Source organism: Pundamilia nyererei, unplaced genomic scaffold, assembly GCF_000239375.1.
Source record: "Pundamilia nyererei isolate P.nyererei 1_Seehausen unplaced genomic scaffold, PunNye1.0 scaffold00067, whole genome shotgun sequence".
Lineage (NCBI taxonomy): Eukaryota > Metazoa > Chordata > Actinopteri > Cichliformes > Cichlidae > Pundamilia > Pundamilia nyererei.
In genome coordinates, this window is record NW_005187468.1 from 1,581,733 (window position 1) to 1,594,975 (window position 13,243).

A 13,243-nucleotide genomic window follows, 5' to 3' on the forward strand; every position below is an offset into this window, starting at 1 on the left:
CACTCGCACACAAAAGCAGCCATCGTGTACTAGCTCGGGTCCTTTGGATCATGCTCTTCACCCACATCCGCTTTCTAAAAAGCCTAAGGTCAACAGCTTCCTCTATTCTCTCTCACTTTCACACCCTGCCTCGTTTTTCATTCACTATTCCCATTACAGCATCTGGAGACAATTCTGGCTAAACGCTCTGACTAAAATCCTCCAATCTTCCTATGAAAAAGTCGCAATTTGATTTTCAGAATTTTATGTTATCAATACCCTTTAACAGCTTTTGTAATTCAAGTCACTGTAACCACACAGCAGCCTTGTGATCTGCACAAGGATAGGCCAAAGGAACAGAGGGCAATGCTTCAAGGACCCTCAACATAAAAGCTTCCTTCATAGAGAGATCTGTCCTTTTGTCTGTGTGCATCACGACACAGGCTTCTATTCTTGCACCGGAGATTGGGTAAATGAAATTGCATGTTTGCTTCGTGAGGCAAGGGTCCATGAGGACGCAAGAGAGACCACATCATCTCTGCTTCCTGGTCATGTGACCCAGGGCAAGTCAGGAAACCAGAAACCTAAATAACTCCCATGACTTCTCCTTCCCCACAAGGTTCTGATCATAATACACCAGCTGACAAGAAGAGGTTACACGCTGGGCAACTTGTTCAGAGACTTTCATTTTGCAGATTATGGGAACCACTGATTTGAATGGTCTTACCAAGTTCCAGGTTTTTGTGTAACAAAATGTTTTCAATGCAAAAGCCACTACATGTCTAATACAACTGTGTTTTCATTTTATTATATCGATTATAGTAGGAGTTTGTCAGCTTTTACAGAATTTAAAAAGACACATTTATGTAGTTCATATCCACATACGCCTATGGAATCTAAAATTAGGAATTCCTATAGCTCTAAATATAGTGACCCTGAATACGGATTCATAATATACTGTTAACAGCTGGCACTGAAATCGCACACTGACATTACAGTCATACGTACTCAGGGTGGGGTCATGAGGAAACATGCCAACCAACAAGTATGATGCACTTGTATGCTATGAAGTCTATTGTTTATAAATACGAGTGGTGACTCTACTGCAAAGAGGGAAAAAGAAAAGACAACCTACAGATATAAATAAAAATATTAACCTAAAATGGGGAGGGGGGGAGACTATGGATTAAAAAAAATGATATAACAAAAGGGCATAGATCAGACAACAGATGCAGTAAAGGGATTGTAGTGTAAATAATGAAATAAATGATGACTGTGTGTGCAGTACATGGTGGTGTGAGTCAGCTCTGAGCTATGGGCCTTTGGCAGGCCTCTCCTTTGTCTCCAGCTGGGACGGAGTGTTCCACTCGTCTGCTCCTCTCCCCACCACCCTCCTACCCTGGTCTAAACATTGTTTCATCACTACTACTGCAGGTTGTTATGGGTGCTGATGCAGTAGATGAAAAAGTGTGCAATAAAGCAGATAAACCAAGTACATGACATCTCAGTACAAGTAGTTGCAGATCATGGCCGAACAACACTGTCAGCTTTAGTCATTCAGTCCTTAATTAAAGAGGTTTTGTGCCCTCCTAATGTTTAACTTTTTTCTGAGACAACTTTATGCATCTTTAACATTTTGCAATTCTCTAAACTCTAAAAATAGCACTTCCATTGTGTGAGTGTGAGTGTGAGTGTGTGTGTGTGTGTGTGTGTGGGGGGGGCAGTTTTACCCCTCAATACACTTTCTAAACACAGTTGAATGGTTTACAGATGAGTAGTTTTTCATTCTGCATGGCAAATCTGACCTGAGGTGCACCTAAGGTCCTGCATGCTGCATAACCAGTGCCCAGTTTGCCTCTCATTTTTAAGAAAGGAAAAAAAAAAATAGAAATACAAATCCAACAATAGGAAGTCACACACATGGGTGAAGTGTTAAGCACAAAATGGTGAGGCTTTCGTTTCCTGATACTGATGTTGCCCTTAATCTAAGAACACGACCTCTGGTTGTACTGATGTTCAGATATACACTGGAAGCAGGCTGCTGGAGCCAGTTTAGACCTAATGCACATGTGAGCCGAGAGAATGAAGCCTGGCACACTAAAGTAACTCACCCACTATAATGGGAGGAATTACTGGCCAACTAACATGCCGTGCTGAAATAAAAGCTGCACATCTTACCGCTTGTTCAGCACCATATTTCCCAGCTTGAGGTCTCTGTGAACAATGTTTTTCTGCAAGCAGGAAAAAGTAGGGGGAAAAAAAAAAGAAAAAAAAAAAAGGTTATGTTGTGCTTTGTGAATCATTCGTATCACAACAATCTGTTCTAGGAGTGGCACAGGAGCATGGGAAATGAGTAATCAGAAATGATGATAGAAGGGGGGGGGAGAAAAAAAAAAAGTATTTTCTAAACAGTTGACAAAACATTGCAGTATCCAAACTGTTTGCTCAGAAAATTGCACAATCATAGTTTCATTTAGACACACTGGAGTGGTGCAACGGGAAATATTCTTTACAATGCTCTTCGATGAGTCGAGCACAATCCGTTTAGATTTACCTTGTGAAGAGCCTCCACCACACGCACCACATCATAGAAGATGACAATGGCTTCCCGCTCACTCAAGCGCTTCTCCTTTATGACATAATGCTGGAGATTTATTAGATCTGCCGTCTTGTCACTAAAGTCATGTGCACACAAGCAGTCCAGCACGAGGCAGAGACGCTTTTTCATCTTGCGCATTTTGTTAGCATCCGTGTCCTCCACAATCTCATAGGCTCGATCCTGGAGAATAAAAAGGTAATGCGTTTAATATGCAGCATATCCAGTCAAAAAGGGGTAACAAAACCACATGCAAACAAAAGGGCTTTCTGCTATCAGCTGATCAAATAGATTTAACAGATTGATTGGAAATAAAGATTGCAGCGCAGGAGCCATTAACAGCCTGCCTGTACCCAAGATAAAGACAACATCTACCCTGAAACACTGGGTGCTATAGACCAGCATAGGCGATTCCATCTTCCAGCACCACCTAGCAGAGACACCACTTTATTGATTTTTGTATCAGATTGTCTTTTTTTTTTTTTTAAGATTCAGTCAGCACCTCTTAAACAGTACATTAAACCCAGCCTCTCACAGCACAGATGCACTATAATAATCCAATCAATATCACAAGCCTAAATGAATCAGAGTGCATGGCTCAATGCAGCTATTCTGAGAACACAGGCAGAATGAAAGAGACAGGATGTGAAAGAGAGACAAGAGGAAACGGAGACAGAGATTTAACAATAACAACGTTAAGAGGACGCCGACGGGAAGACAGGTGAAAAGGTAGGTGGGCGGTGGGGGTCATTATGAATAAATGTGAGTGTAAACAGAAGATGACTGCAGATAAATATAGTTTTAATGGCACTCCCACTTCTCTTTTGAAACCCCTTGGATAAGAGAATAACAGCTGGCTGACAAGCTTACTGCTGCCACTGAGCTGATAAGTGCATGCCGTTACTTGTACTTGCATAATGAAACCATATTCTAAAATGAATAGAAAGTGATAGAAACCTCTCCACATATAGAATGCCTGCCAACCTAGTGCTGACTAATGCACAGCTTGTGAGGTTCTAGGCCAGTGCAATGTTTAAAATAACATTTTGGCAGAAAGTTTTCATAGTTTTGGATATTAGACACTTCTTTGCCAGCCAAACAAACTTCACTGTAGATAAATCAATAAAGCGCTTTAAATTCTTAGACCTCTTTACAATGAGGACAAATTCAGCCATAACTAGATGCCAAATAAGGACCAATCAATAAGTGGTTCAAAATAGACGACACAGGTTGATGCCATTAGCATATCTTATTTGCACAACAGTTAAAGCAAATATTGACTGAAAAACATACAAACAAAAAGACAACAAAAAAAACTTTATATTCCTAACATTAACTAAGAAACATTTTATCCCTCCACACTGACAAAAGCAAAAAGCAACTCAACTCAAGTCTCAGCCTACCTGAAAGAGGCCATGGTGGTGGACCACACCATCTTGGTTGTGCAGCAGAGAAAGAAGTGAGTATTCTGTGTGCAGCAGCATCTTCCCCTGCCTCTCCTCTTGTGTCTCCTTGGCAGAGTCTACTCGTTCCTCCAGCGTCAAAATCTGCAGTAACCACACACAGAGCAGACATTAGGCCCCAAGACAAGAGTTTATAAAAGCCCCTTTTCCATTAGCATTTACTCGGATCAACCCGACAGGTTTTTCCCATTCCTTTCGAGTAGCACCTAATGTGTGTGGTCGTCATTATAGCAACACAGCCAAGTGTCCCGTGACGCTATGCGATACCAACGTTACTAGATGGACGTCGAAGCAACTATATATCTGCTGCTTGGTCTGTGGCTTCTCGTCAGACTCTGGGATCACAAAATGTTTTTTGTAACCTTTTCCCCGATTTCCAGGTTTAAAAAGGTGATTTTGATTTTCGTGAACGAGATGCTTTCATGACTCATCGAGCGACACCACTGATCAGCCAATTGGTGACGGCGTCACATTTTTTCCACCTCCTCTGATCACTTTGGCACCCTGGCTGAGCAGGTACTACTTTAGTCCCTGGTACGAGGTACTATGACCTAATGGAAAACCCGGAAAACTATGGCGAGTCATCTGAGTAGGTACTAATAGAAAAGGGCTAAAAGGCACAGATAGCGTTCCCGCCCCCCCAAAAAAAGGCGCACTTTAATTGCTTACTCTTCAGTCCTAAAACAAAACATTTAATGACTTAAGTCAACAAGTTCTGGAGTAAACAGGGTCGAGCTGGACTCAGGTCAATGAAGTAAACAAGCTCTGTGTCATACGTATGACGGAGGGTTGTGAGGTTTAAAAGTTGACATTACAGGTGGCGCAAACCCTCATTCCACTCAACTGTAAAGCTCCCCACTTGTTTAACAAACATCGAACAGTCCCAGTAAACTGACTGCTAGACTTAAACAGGGCAATAAAATGAACAGCAACAAAAGGAAGGTCAAAAGTTCAGGTGTCTACAGGTCACGTAGCTTTGTTTTGAACAAGATGCCCAATCTTAATTGAGTCATATGTTTGTAAGAAAGAAACTCAAAACACCACAAAACAACAACATTTCTACCCAGACAGACTTACTTTGAGTTGATAGAAGTCATCTGTGCCGTCTTTTCTGGCCAGACACTGCACTATGCTCGGCACTGGTGAGTTGCCCAGGCGAGGCCCTGCAAGGACACGAAAGGGAACAGCTGCATGACCAAAAGGCTACATGCTGAAGTGTGTGTGCTCTCACTGCCACTCATTAAAGGCTGCATTTACCCATTAACACCTCAAGTGTAATGTTTTCTTTGGAAGCCTGTATTGCAAAGAGTGGAAGAGTTGTGTCCAATGTACATTTTATAGTATAGGAAAGAAATTATTTTTTCAATGGGAGGAAATAAAGTTGCTCAAACAGACTAAGACCTTTCTAGTCAATGTCATGACGATCTGCAAAAATTCTTCAAATTCTTGTCTTAGGCCCTTCATACACAGACAGACACCCCCCTATTTCCTGTATTCATGTGAAGCATATTTACAATGCACACTAGGTGAAATTTCATCCAGCCAACATTTCAACCTTTTTCAGAACTGAGCAAACACTACTAGTGTCCTTACCAAGAATAAAGGGCCCAGCTCTCTTGGCATTACTACCGGATATCCCGGGACTCTGCAGCTTGCTGGCTCTGCCTGATGTCTCACCAGCCCCCCTCTCCGACGAGCGCCGCTTAGACATACTGGAGCTCTACAGGGGAATAAATCTGATTAGCACATCAGATAAAGACCTTCAGGTTAAAGGGAAAGTGCATGCATCTGACTGGGGGGGAAAAAAACAAAAAAAACAAAGCAAATTGAACAGAGGTCATGTACTACTCATCTATAATCAAGTCTGTATTTTTAAAACTAGTGATACATGTTTAACATATCTACTATAAACTTAGCAATAGTTCTGCAGACTGTGGTAGAAAGAACAATGGGGAAGGCTTTGTAGCACCTCCACCTTTAAATATTCCACACTCAGTTACCGACACCTCAGTGTCAATGCGAAGCCATTACAGCACCATTCCGACTAATAGCTGCTCGTGGCAAGGGTAACACCTCAGATTCAATCTCCAACAGCCTATGTTAATGTGCCAAAATCTGCAATTTAAACAGCTAGCACTTTCACATAAATTAGAGCCACTTGCACAATACTGTTTAAAATGGAAGCTTTTCCGATTAATACTTTAATCTTTAGCTTTTCCTGCTGCAGTGGACTTGATTCAGAAAATCCTTCCGCTCTAAATCTGTTGTACAGCCAGGACTATCTGAACGGATATATTCTAACTACAGAGGGGGAAAATAAATAAATAAAATAAAGTGTCCTGATAGGAACTTTATTCACATGCCAGAAAAAGCAGAGAGAGTGTGACACATCATTGCACAAACTACGTTAACTGACACAGCAGATCTGATCTGCCTCCCAGAATTCAGAGAGCAAGAAGTATGCAGCATGTTTTGTTTACTGATACAGAGTTCCTATGTAATGAAACCCCATCCGTTTCCCATAACAGGGAAGTAGTGCCCTGAACCGAGAGGAATGATTCACCCAGCTGTCGTCCAGAGAGCCTTAAAAGTCTAAGCGATGACACCGATAAGAGTCTGCACAAGCCTCTGGCAGGTGCAGCTTAGATATATCGCTTGTATGTGGACATTTTGTGTGAGCTTTTCTATCTCTGAGTGTCACATCTCTACGTTAAATGTCACTGATAAGTAGTATGCATATTTGAGCCACAGCAAAGATTCCCCACACACAAAAACCTTATATTATACAACATCTTTTAAAGTTTGATGGAGACCCAAAAAGCTTTAGAATATCTCAATCTTGCATCCGACAAACTCCAGAAAATTCTTTTTAATGAACCTGCCCATCTTCCTGTTTCAAAACTAATCGTGCACCACTGCCAGTTAGTAATATTTTTTGGGCAGAGAGGAGGCAGGACAGTTGGCAGTCAGTAGAGCTGGTATGAATTCTCACTTCCATGAGGCTTTTTGTGATCCCAGACAGCAGACAGTGTCATCATCATGTCTCTCGCCCATCTGTCTCCATCTCCACTAGTCATCACCCACTGAGTCTGATGAGCTGAGGTTTTCTGACTGCATTTATGGCACAAGCCAGAGTGACACCAAGTCATGCTGCCAGTAGTAAGAAAGCATCTTACACTAGAGGACACAAAGCAACAGATAATTAGGCATTACAATTTATGACTTGTGGGCAGGAAATTAATTTTTCAGGCAGCCGCCAAAGAAGCTAACAGAACGAACCGTGTACACGGGGGGTTCCAGCGTTTCCAGAAAATAAACTAAATTGTGGATGAGTGCTAGAGTTAAATAAGTACATGGAGCAACTCTCTCTCTTCCAACCGAATAAGCCGAAATGCTTATGCACCTTGAACTACAACACTAAAATGACTCATAGGCAGATACAACACACAAATGAACCCAAAGCTATTCATGTACTTACTAAAAACTAGCTGCAGTACTGTGGAGCCAACCTGAGAGTCATCAAAGAAAGCAAAGGTCAATTTAACCAATTTATCCACACTGACCTAAATTACTTCAGCGTGATGACAACAGCGGTTCCTTTTCTGACACTGCTGTGCCTCTCTGCACAGCCTATGATCTAGTAAGCAAGGCTGCCTCTGCCTGTATCAGATGGAGGACAAGAACAGATAAAGCCTCTGAATCATATCACACAAAAGGAGGAGAGACACGCTGCCAGTGCCCACGAGAAATGTGGGCTCCTTAAATAGTATCAGAACAAAACAACCACGTAGGTGTCTCAAGATCCACCCACCCAGACTCCAAGCCACTTGTCTGGCCTGCAAGAAAAGCTGAACTGCGATAGCAAGGTAGTACAGAGATGGAGAAAAAGCAAAATGGCACTTCGGTAGTAAACATTACAAAGTAAAACCGTGCAGAAAGGTATGCTATAACACATGCACAGATGCAAAGCCAGTTACAGACAAAGTAACTTCAAGGTCAGATCTCCAGTCCTTATGCTTAAATGCAATGCTACTGATATCCGTTCACACGCTGCCCCTGCTCCTAGATGCAGCCGACTAGATTCTGGCAAAAACAACGCCCTTGACCATACACCAACGTCGTGGACACAAGGTCACATTGCAAATCACCTGACAAAAATAACTACAAACGCGCACACGCACACACACACGTCGTTTGGTGCCATTTTGCAACCACAAGGTCTGGACTGGACACCGTTCAGTCCTGGCAGCAAGCACTGTAAACGAGACGGGTCGTAGAGTAAAGCGCTGACGTTATGCTTTGCAACTTGGACAAATTCACTCTACAGGCAGCTCAGTACTCCAGCAGCCAGACGCTGATGTCTGGCTCTTCTATAGATCTCTTTGAACAAAAACTACCTGAACGATCTCAAACGTTTAGGTACACGCATCTAAACCAGACTGCAAAGCGCGAATAAATGAATGCTTGATTGCGGCAATTGCTTAAACACCACAAGGCAAGTTATTTTTACATTGTACACTTACCGACAGCGACATAAAACCAATGTTAGGCACGCATACAAACTTAGTACGGCAGCGAATATGATCGATTTACTCGGCTAAATACGGATCTACCGACCACACAAAGGGGGCACACAGCACAACAAGGAGTTAGTATTTCGGTGACAACTACACTGAGCGGCTGTTAGCTGAAATACGGCTGCTTTACGTGTCTTCTCGCGTACCCAAGAGGTTTAAATATGGTTGCTCCTGGCGAGCGATGTGAGCTAACGCCAAGCTCGAGGCTACAGAGCAGGCGGCAGGCCATTTAAACAAAGTAGGTAACATTACAGCTGGCTAGCCGTGCCAAAAAGCTAGATAGCAACGTAGTCACCATCTCACTTACCTCGAGCCTAAACCGCCGGGTTAAATCTGTGTCGCCTCCTTAAAACATGGACATTTCTTCGGTGAACGCTGCGGTAGATGTGAGGCGCTTCTCGTTTTACACAGCAGACACCACAGAGGTTTGCTTTCGGCTTTTTTAGCCTCTATTACCGAAATGAGCAATTAAGGAAAAGCCTCCGCTCTTCGCTGATCGCATCTTTCCACAGCGACAGCGCCACCTGACAACGGAAATGACGCACACAATTTATTTGATTGACAGCCGCACTCGACCAATGCAGACAGTTTTTTCATAGCCGTTTCAGAGTGATGATGAAATTCTATGCAAATAGAAGTTTAGCTACAAGACTGTCTGCCAGACAGTCTAAGATTTAATTAGCGTTCTTTCTTGCATTTAAAAAAATATTATCTTTGCATCATAAAAGTTGCAAAGTGAAAATGATTACATAAGAGTTGAAGAGGCTTATTGTAAATCATACTGAAGGATGATGTTTGCAATGTCATGTTTTGCTGGCAACTTAATTACAGATAATATGATAAATCATGGGTTTTTCCTTTGTTTATTTGAGCAAGATTGTACTCACAATGAAGCGGGATTAATAGGGGTGAAGCTTTTACATTAAACAACTTGCATTTGTTAAATCTAACATTAAAGGGAATTCCGTATAATTTATAATATTACATTAAACACAGCAGTCTTTAACTTTACTCACTGACTTTACTTTTCATTTAACTGTTTCGTGCACAATTACGTAAGGAGATCTCTGAATTGTTGCTTCATAAGGCTTTACCTTGCAGATTCTCTTTAATGACCTACATAGTACACTTAATTTAGGTCAACCATATGACTCAGTGAAACTGTGTATCACTGAATTCATTCAGATCTTCATCTGATAAATACATAACATATTTACGATATCTGGTCCCTCTCTTCTAGATCAATTTGGAGAAATGTCTTCTTGACAAGGGCTCTCTGTATGTTATTCAGCAACAGCCAACCAGTAGACCCCACTCAAAAGTAAAAGTCTTAGTCATTTACTCAGTAAAAACAGTCTTGAATGACAGTGGCATTTAGGAGAGCCCACCTATCTCAATTTAGACTTACCTTGACCTTAATTTCCACCCACGTGTACCAGTTTCAAACCAGTGGGAAGATGTGACAGACACAGAGAGGGCAACCTAAATATCAGATCCTTATTTGAGTTGCACTAGTCTTCCTGCCTTGACTCAGCCGAGCATATACCCCCAGCCACATGAAACGCATGTCACCCTGTGGCTTTATAGTGTCCTGCCCACAGTTTTTAAAGAGGAAACTGAATCATAACTCAAACATGGGGTCTATGGGAAAACCTGTTAGAGGGTTGTTGTTATCATGCTTAGGGCAAGGCTGCATGGACATTATTAATTCAAAATCACCCCCCTTTTTATATTACTGCGTACACCAATTGAACAAGAAGTGCAGTTTTTGTTTGCAAAGCTTTATGGTGAAGCATTGTTTCTTCTGAAGTGCTGCTGATTCAGGTGGCTGATTCTAATAAAGAGTCTTGCAGGATGACTGGTATGAGCTTAAGTTTCTGTTTGTTTTGGAAGTAGGCTGTATCCTTAGGGCATACAGTGTTTCTTGTCTCCCCTTTGCCAAGATTATTGGGAAGACCTCACCAGAATCCTCCTCCCCAACATCAATCTGGAGAAGTGTCTCAGCATGTTTTTCTTGCATGGTATGCTCCATTTTGATGTGTGTGTGCGTGAGTGTGAGACAATCACAGTCTGACTGCAGACATGACACGTACAAGAGACAACTGTTTCAGTAGCAGTTCTCATTAGGTGTTTGTACTGCAGAAGAGAAGTTTTGTGGAGATATTGAAGCATGGTGATTGTAGTTTTCAAATTTGCTGGTAAATGCTTAAGCATACAAAGCCTTAATTGCTCTGACTTTTAAAATGCACTTCATTGAGTCCTCCACAGTGATCACTTTTTTTTTTGTTGCAGGATTTTAACTAAGTGGAGTCCCGTGTGATACATTGCTTAACAATACAAACTGTGTTGCAAAGAAAGTCAGATCGCGCCACCTACTGCTTGAAAGTGTTAACTACAACAAGCTGTTTCAAGGTTCATGCCAGTATTAACACTTTGTTGCATCAGAACCCAAACTGGTGATGCATTTAATACAATAATCTGTTCAAGAGATTAGATTTGTTTTTTTATTTAAAAACAAACAAACAAAAACAACCCCAAAATCAAACCCCCCAAACAATACACTGCACATTCAATGAAAGCAGCAATATGGACTCGCCTACATAGAAAATCAAGTATACGCAATAAACATATTTACATATTACACAGTCATATTGCATTATGCTATACTATAACAATGTACTCATTTCTATAAGCACATTTCTATACTTTACATACACATCACAGGATAATGGAATATGTCTTACAAGTTGCTCCTCAGACTCTTTTAAGGTAGAACAGTATTATAAACACATTTGTTACCAAATAAAGACTAAAGAATTCATGTCACACTGAAAAAGAGCACTTGGGTTTCCTCCAGTTCTCTCATCACGTAGTCACTTGTTCATTAGAACAGAAGAATTCACAAACTTCTTCTCTGGATGGTGTAAATTAAGATACAATTCAAAAGGGGAATAATTAGAAATAAAGAACCACCAAACTGTGGACTCAGTCTGAAAATTGACTCAAACTGTTCGGTCATTGCAACTGTTAAAATAATTTAAAGAATATTACATAGAATAGAATAAAAGCTGCAAGATATTGCACTGTATAAACACTTGTTTTGCTATTATCACATGGTCAATAAACTAATATACAATAAGCCAACTGTACATTGAACCGAAATACCTTTGTGTTTACAGCAAACATACTATTACAGCTTAATGCTTGCCTCACCACACATTCTTTGTTCTTGAATGCAAATATGCAGCTGATCGTCTGACAACAAAACTGCTCACACCTGCTTTGTAAAAGCACTTGAGCAAGCAGTTTTTCTGGCTGCATGCGATTCTGCTGTAGTGCATTTGCAGGTATGGAAAGCAGACTGGTCTTTAGTAGTGCGGACTGTTGACAACGCAATGTTCCCAATCCCTGGCCATTTCTGTCACTGTGACCATGTCACAAACCGTCCATCATGGCCAGAAGGTCGTCCCCTTTGTTGCTGACACTGGGAGACTGATCTCCTGACTCTGTAAATTCACCCATGATCTTGGCCAACTCTGCATTGGCTTGCTGGTCCTGAAAGACAATAAAACGCACCAATCAGAGTGTTGGATGGGCCATTACAGGGATTTGAGCCTCATCACAGTAAATCTGGTTGGTCTGGCAAAGCCTCACATCTTGAACCAATTACTATACAGTCTTAAGCCCAACACTGAGATAAGTAACATTTAGCCCTCAGTGCAATAAAGGTTTTATCAGAGGCAGGAACAAATAGTCCATCAGTGGTTCGACTGGATTTCCCCCGCCCCCCCCTGTCAGAGATAAGAAGCCTTGATTCAGTCTTTTTGAAGTTTACCTCTCTTGCTTCTTGGTTCAAAGGGGCGAGCAATAGGGCATTTGTTCGGATCTGAAATGTATCCTTTTTCACCTGCTGTTTGACGGATGCTACTTTAATAAACAGTCTAGAACCTCTATGAAAGCTGTGCTCATGGCTGTTACAATGAGTCCTATAATTCAAATAATTCCATGAAGAGTCCTGATCATGCATTGAGATTTTTCAGAACTAAGGTCGGTTTTCAGATACGTTTCATTTCACTGGAAAAGCAAGATGTTTATATATGGAGGTTAAAGTGGGAGAAGAGCGGCACCCCATCAGAGATAGAAGGGAAAGGGAAGCAGATTGTCTAAAGCATAACAAATACCAGTGTAATTTTGTAAGTTTTCCTGGTCTGTAATCAGTTGTGTAGTTTCTGCAGTGACAACAACAACAAAGTTCTCATAGTGTTGAAAAGAACAACAATACTGAGATTTTCAATTTTATAGTCTACCCTTGCCCTTTGATGACAAATTGCTTTTCTGTAAATAAATATGCCAATTACACATACACACACACACACAACAAAAAAATGCAGGATATGCAGCTTTCCTACACAAGTTGGCTGCGATTTAAGGTCATTTAGATTTACCTTGGTTGCTTGGATGTTTATGACTCCATATGAAAGCTCATCAGGTCTTGATATTAATGCCTCTCTGTAACAGAGTCACAGTGTTACTTCTGATTGTTTCAAAGAAAATAAAAAGTATTTTTCACATTTTGAATAGTAATGAAATCATTACATCTGATACATATGGACACTCACTCTTCTTCT

At 41.2% G+C, this 13,243-nt stretch overlaps 2 protein-coding genes across 3 annotated transcripts in view; both read right to left on the bottom strand.

The window, feature by feature from the left end:
• stk40 (serine/threonine kinase 40) overlaps positions 1-9,158 on the bottom strand; it is a 16,202-nt gene extending 7,044 nt beyond the window's left edge. Inside the window, exons 1-7 of one of the 2 annotated variants that reach the window (XM_005736104.2) lie at positions 8,923-9,158; positions 7,031-7,215; positions 5,632-5,758; positions 5,116-5,201; positions 3,979-4,122; positions 2,534-2,758; positions 2,158-2,210 (exon numbers count right to left, since the gene is read on the bottom strand). In XM_005736104.2, coding sequence (XP_005736161.1) covers positions 2,158-2,210; positions 2,534-2,758; positions 3,979-4,122; positions 5,116-5,201; positions 5,632-5,758; positions 7,031-7,036 — 641 coding nt within the window. In that variant the 5' untranslated portion in view covers positions 7,037-7,215; positions 8,923-9,158. The remainder of the gene's footprint in view (positions 1-2,157; positions 2,211-2,533; positions 2,759-3,978; positions 4,123-5,115; positions 5,202-5,631; positions 5,759-7,030; positions 7,216-8,922) is intronic. The other variant, XM_013911616.1, reaches the window with a different exon arrangement.
• A 2,434-nt stretch (positions 9,159-11,592) lies between these two features.
• Positions 11,593-13,243, bottom strand: part of oscp1b (organic solute carrier partner 1b) — a 6,457-nt gene continuing 4,806 nt past the window's right edge. The window contains exons 6-8 of the mRNA XM_005736202.2: positions 13,212-13,241; positions 13,061-13,124; positions 11,593-12,170 (exon numbers count right to left, since the gene is read on the bottom strand). Of these exons, the coding sequence (XP_005736259.1) occupies positions 12,051-12,170; positions 13,061-13,124; positions 13,212-13,241 (214 nt within the window). The 3' untranslated portion in view covers positions 11,593-12,050. The remainder of the gene's footprint in view (positions 12,171-13,060; positions 13,125-13,211; positions 13,242-13,243) is intronic.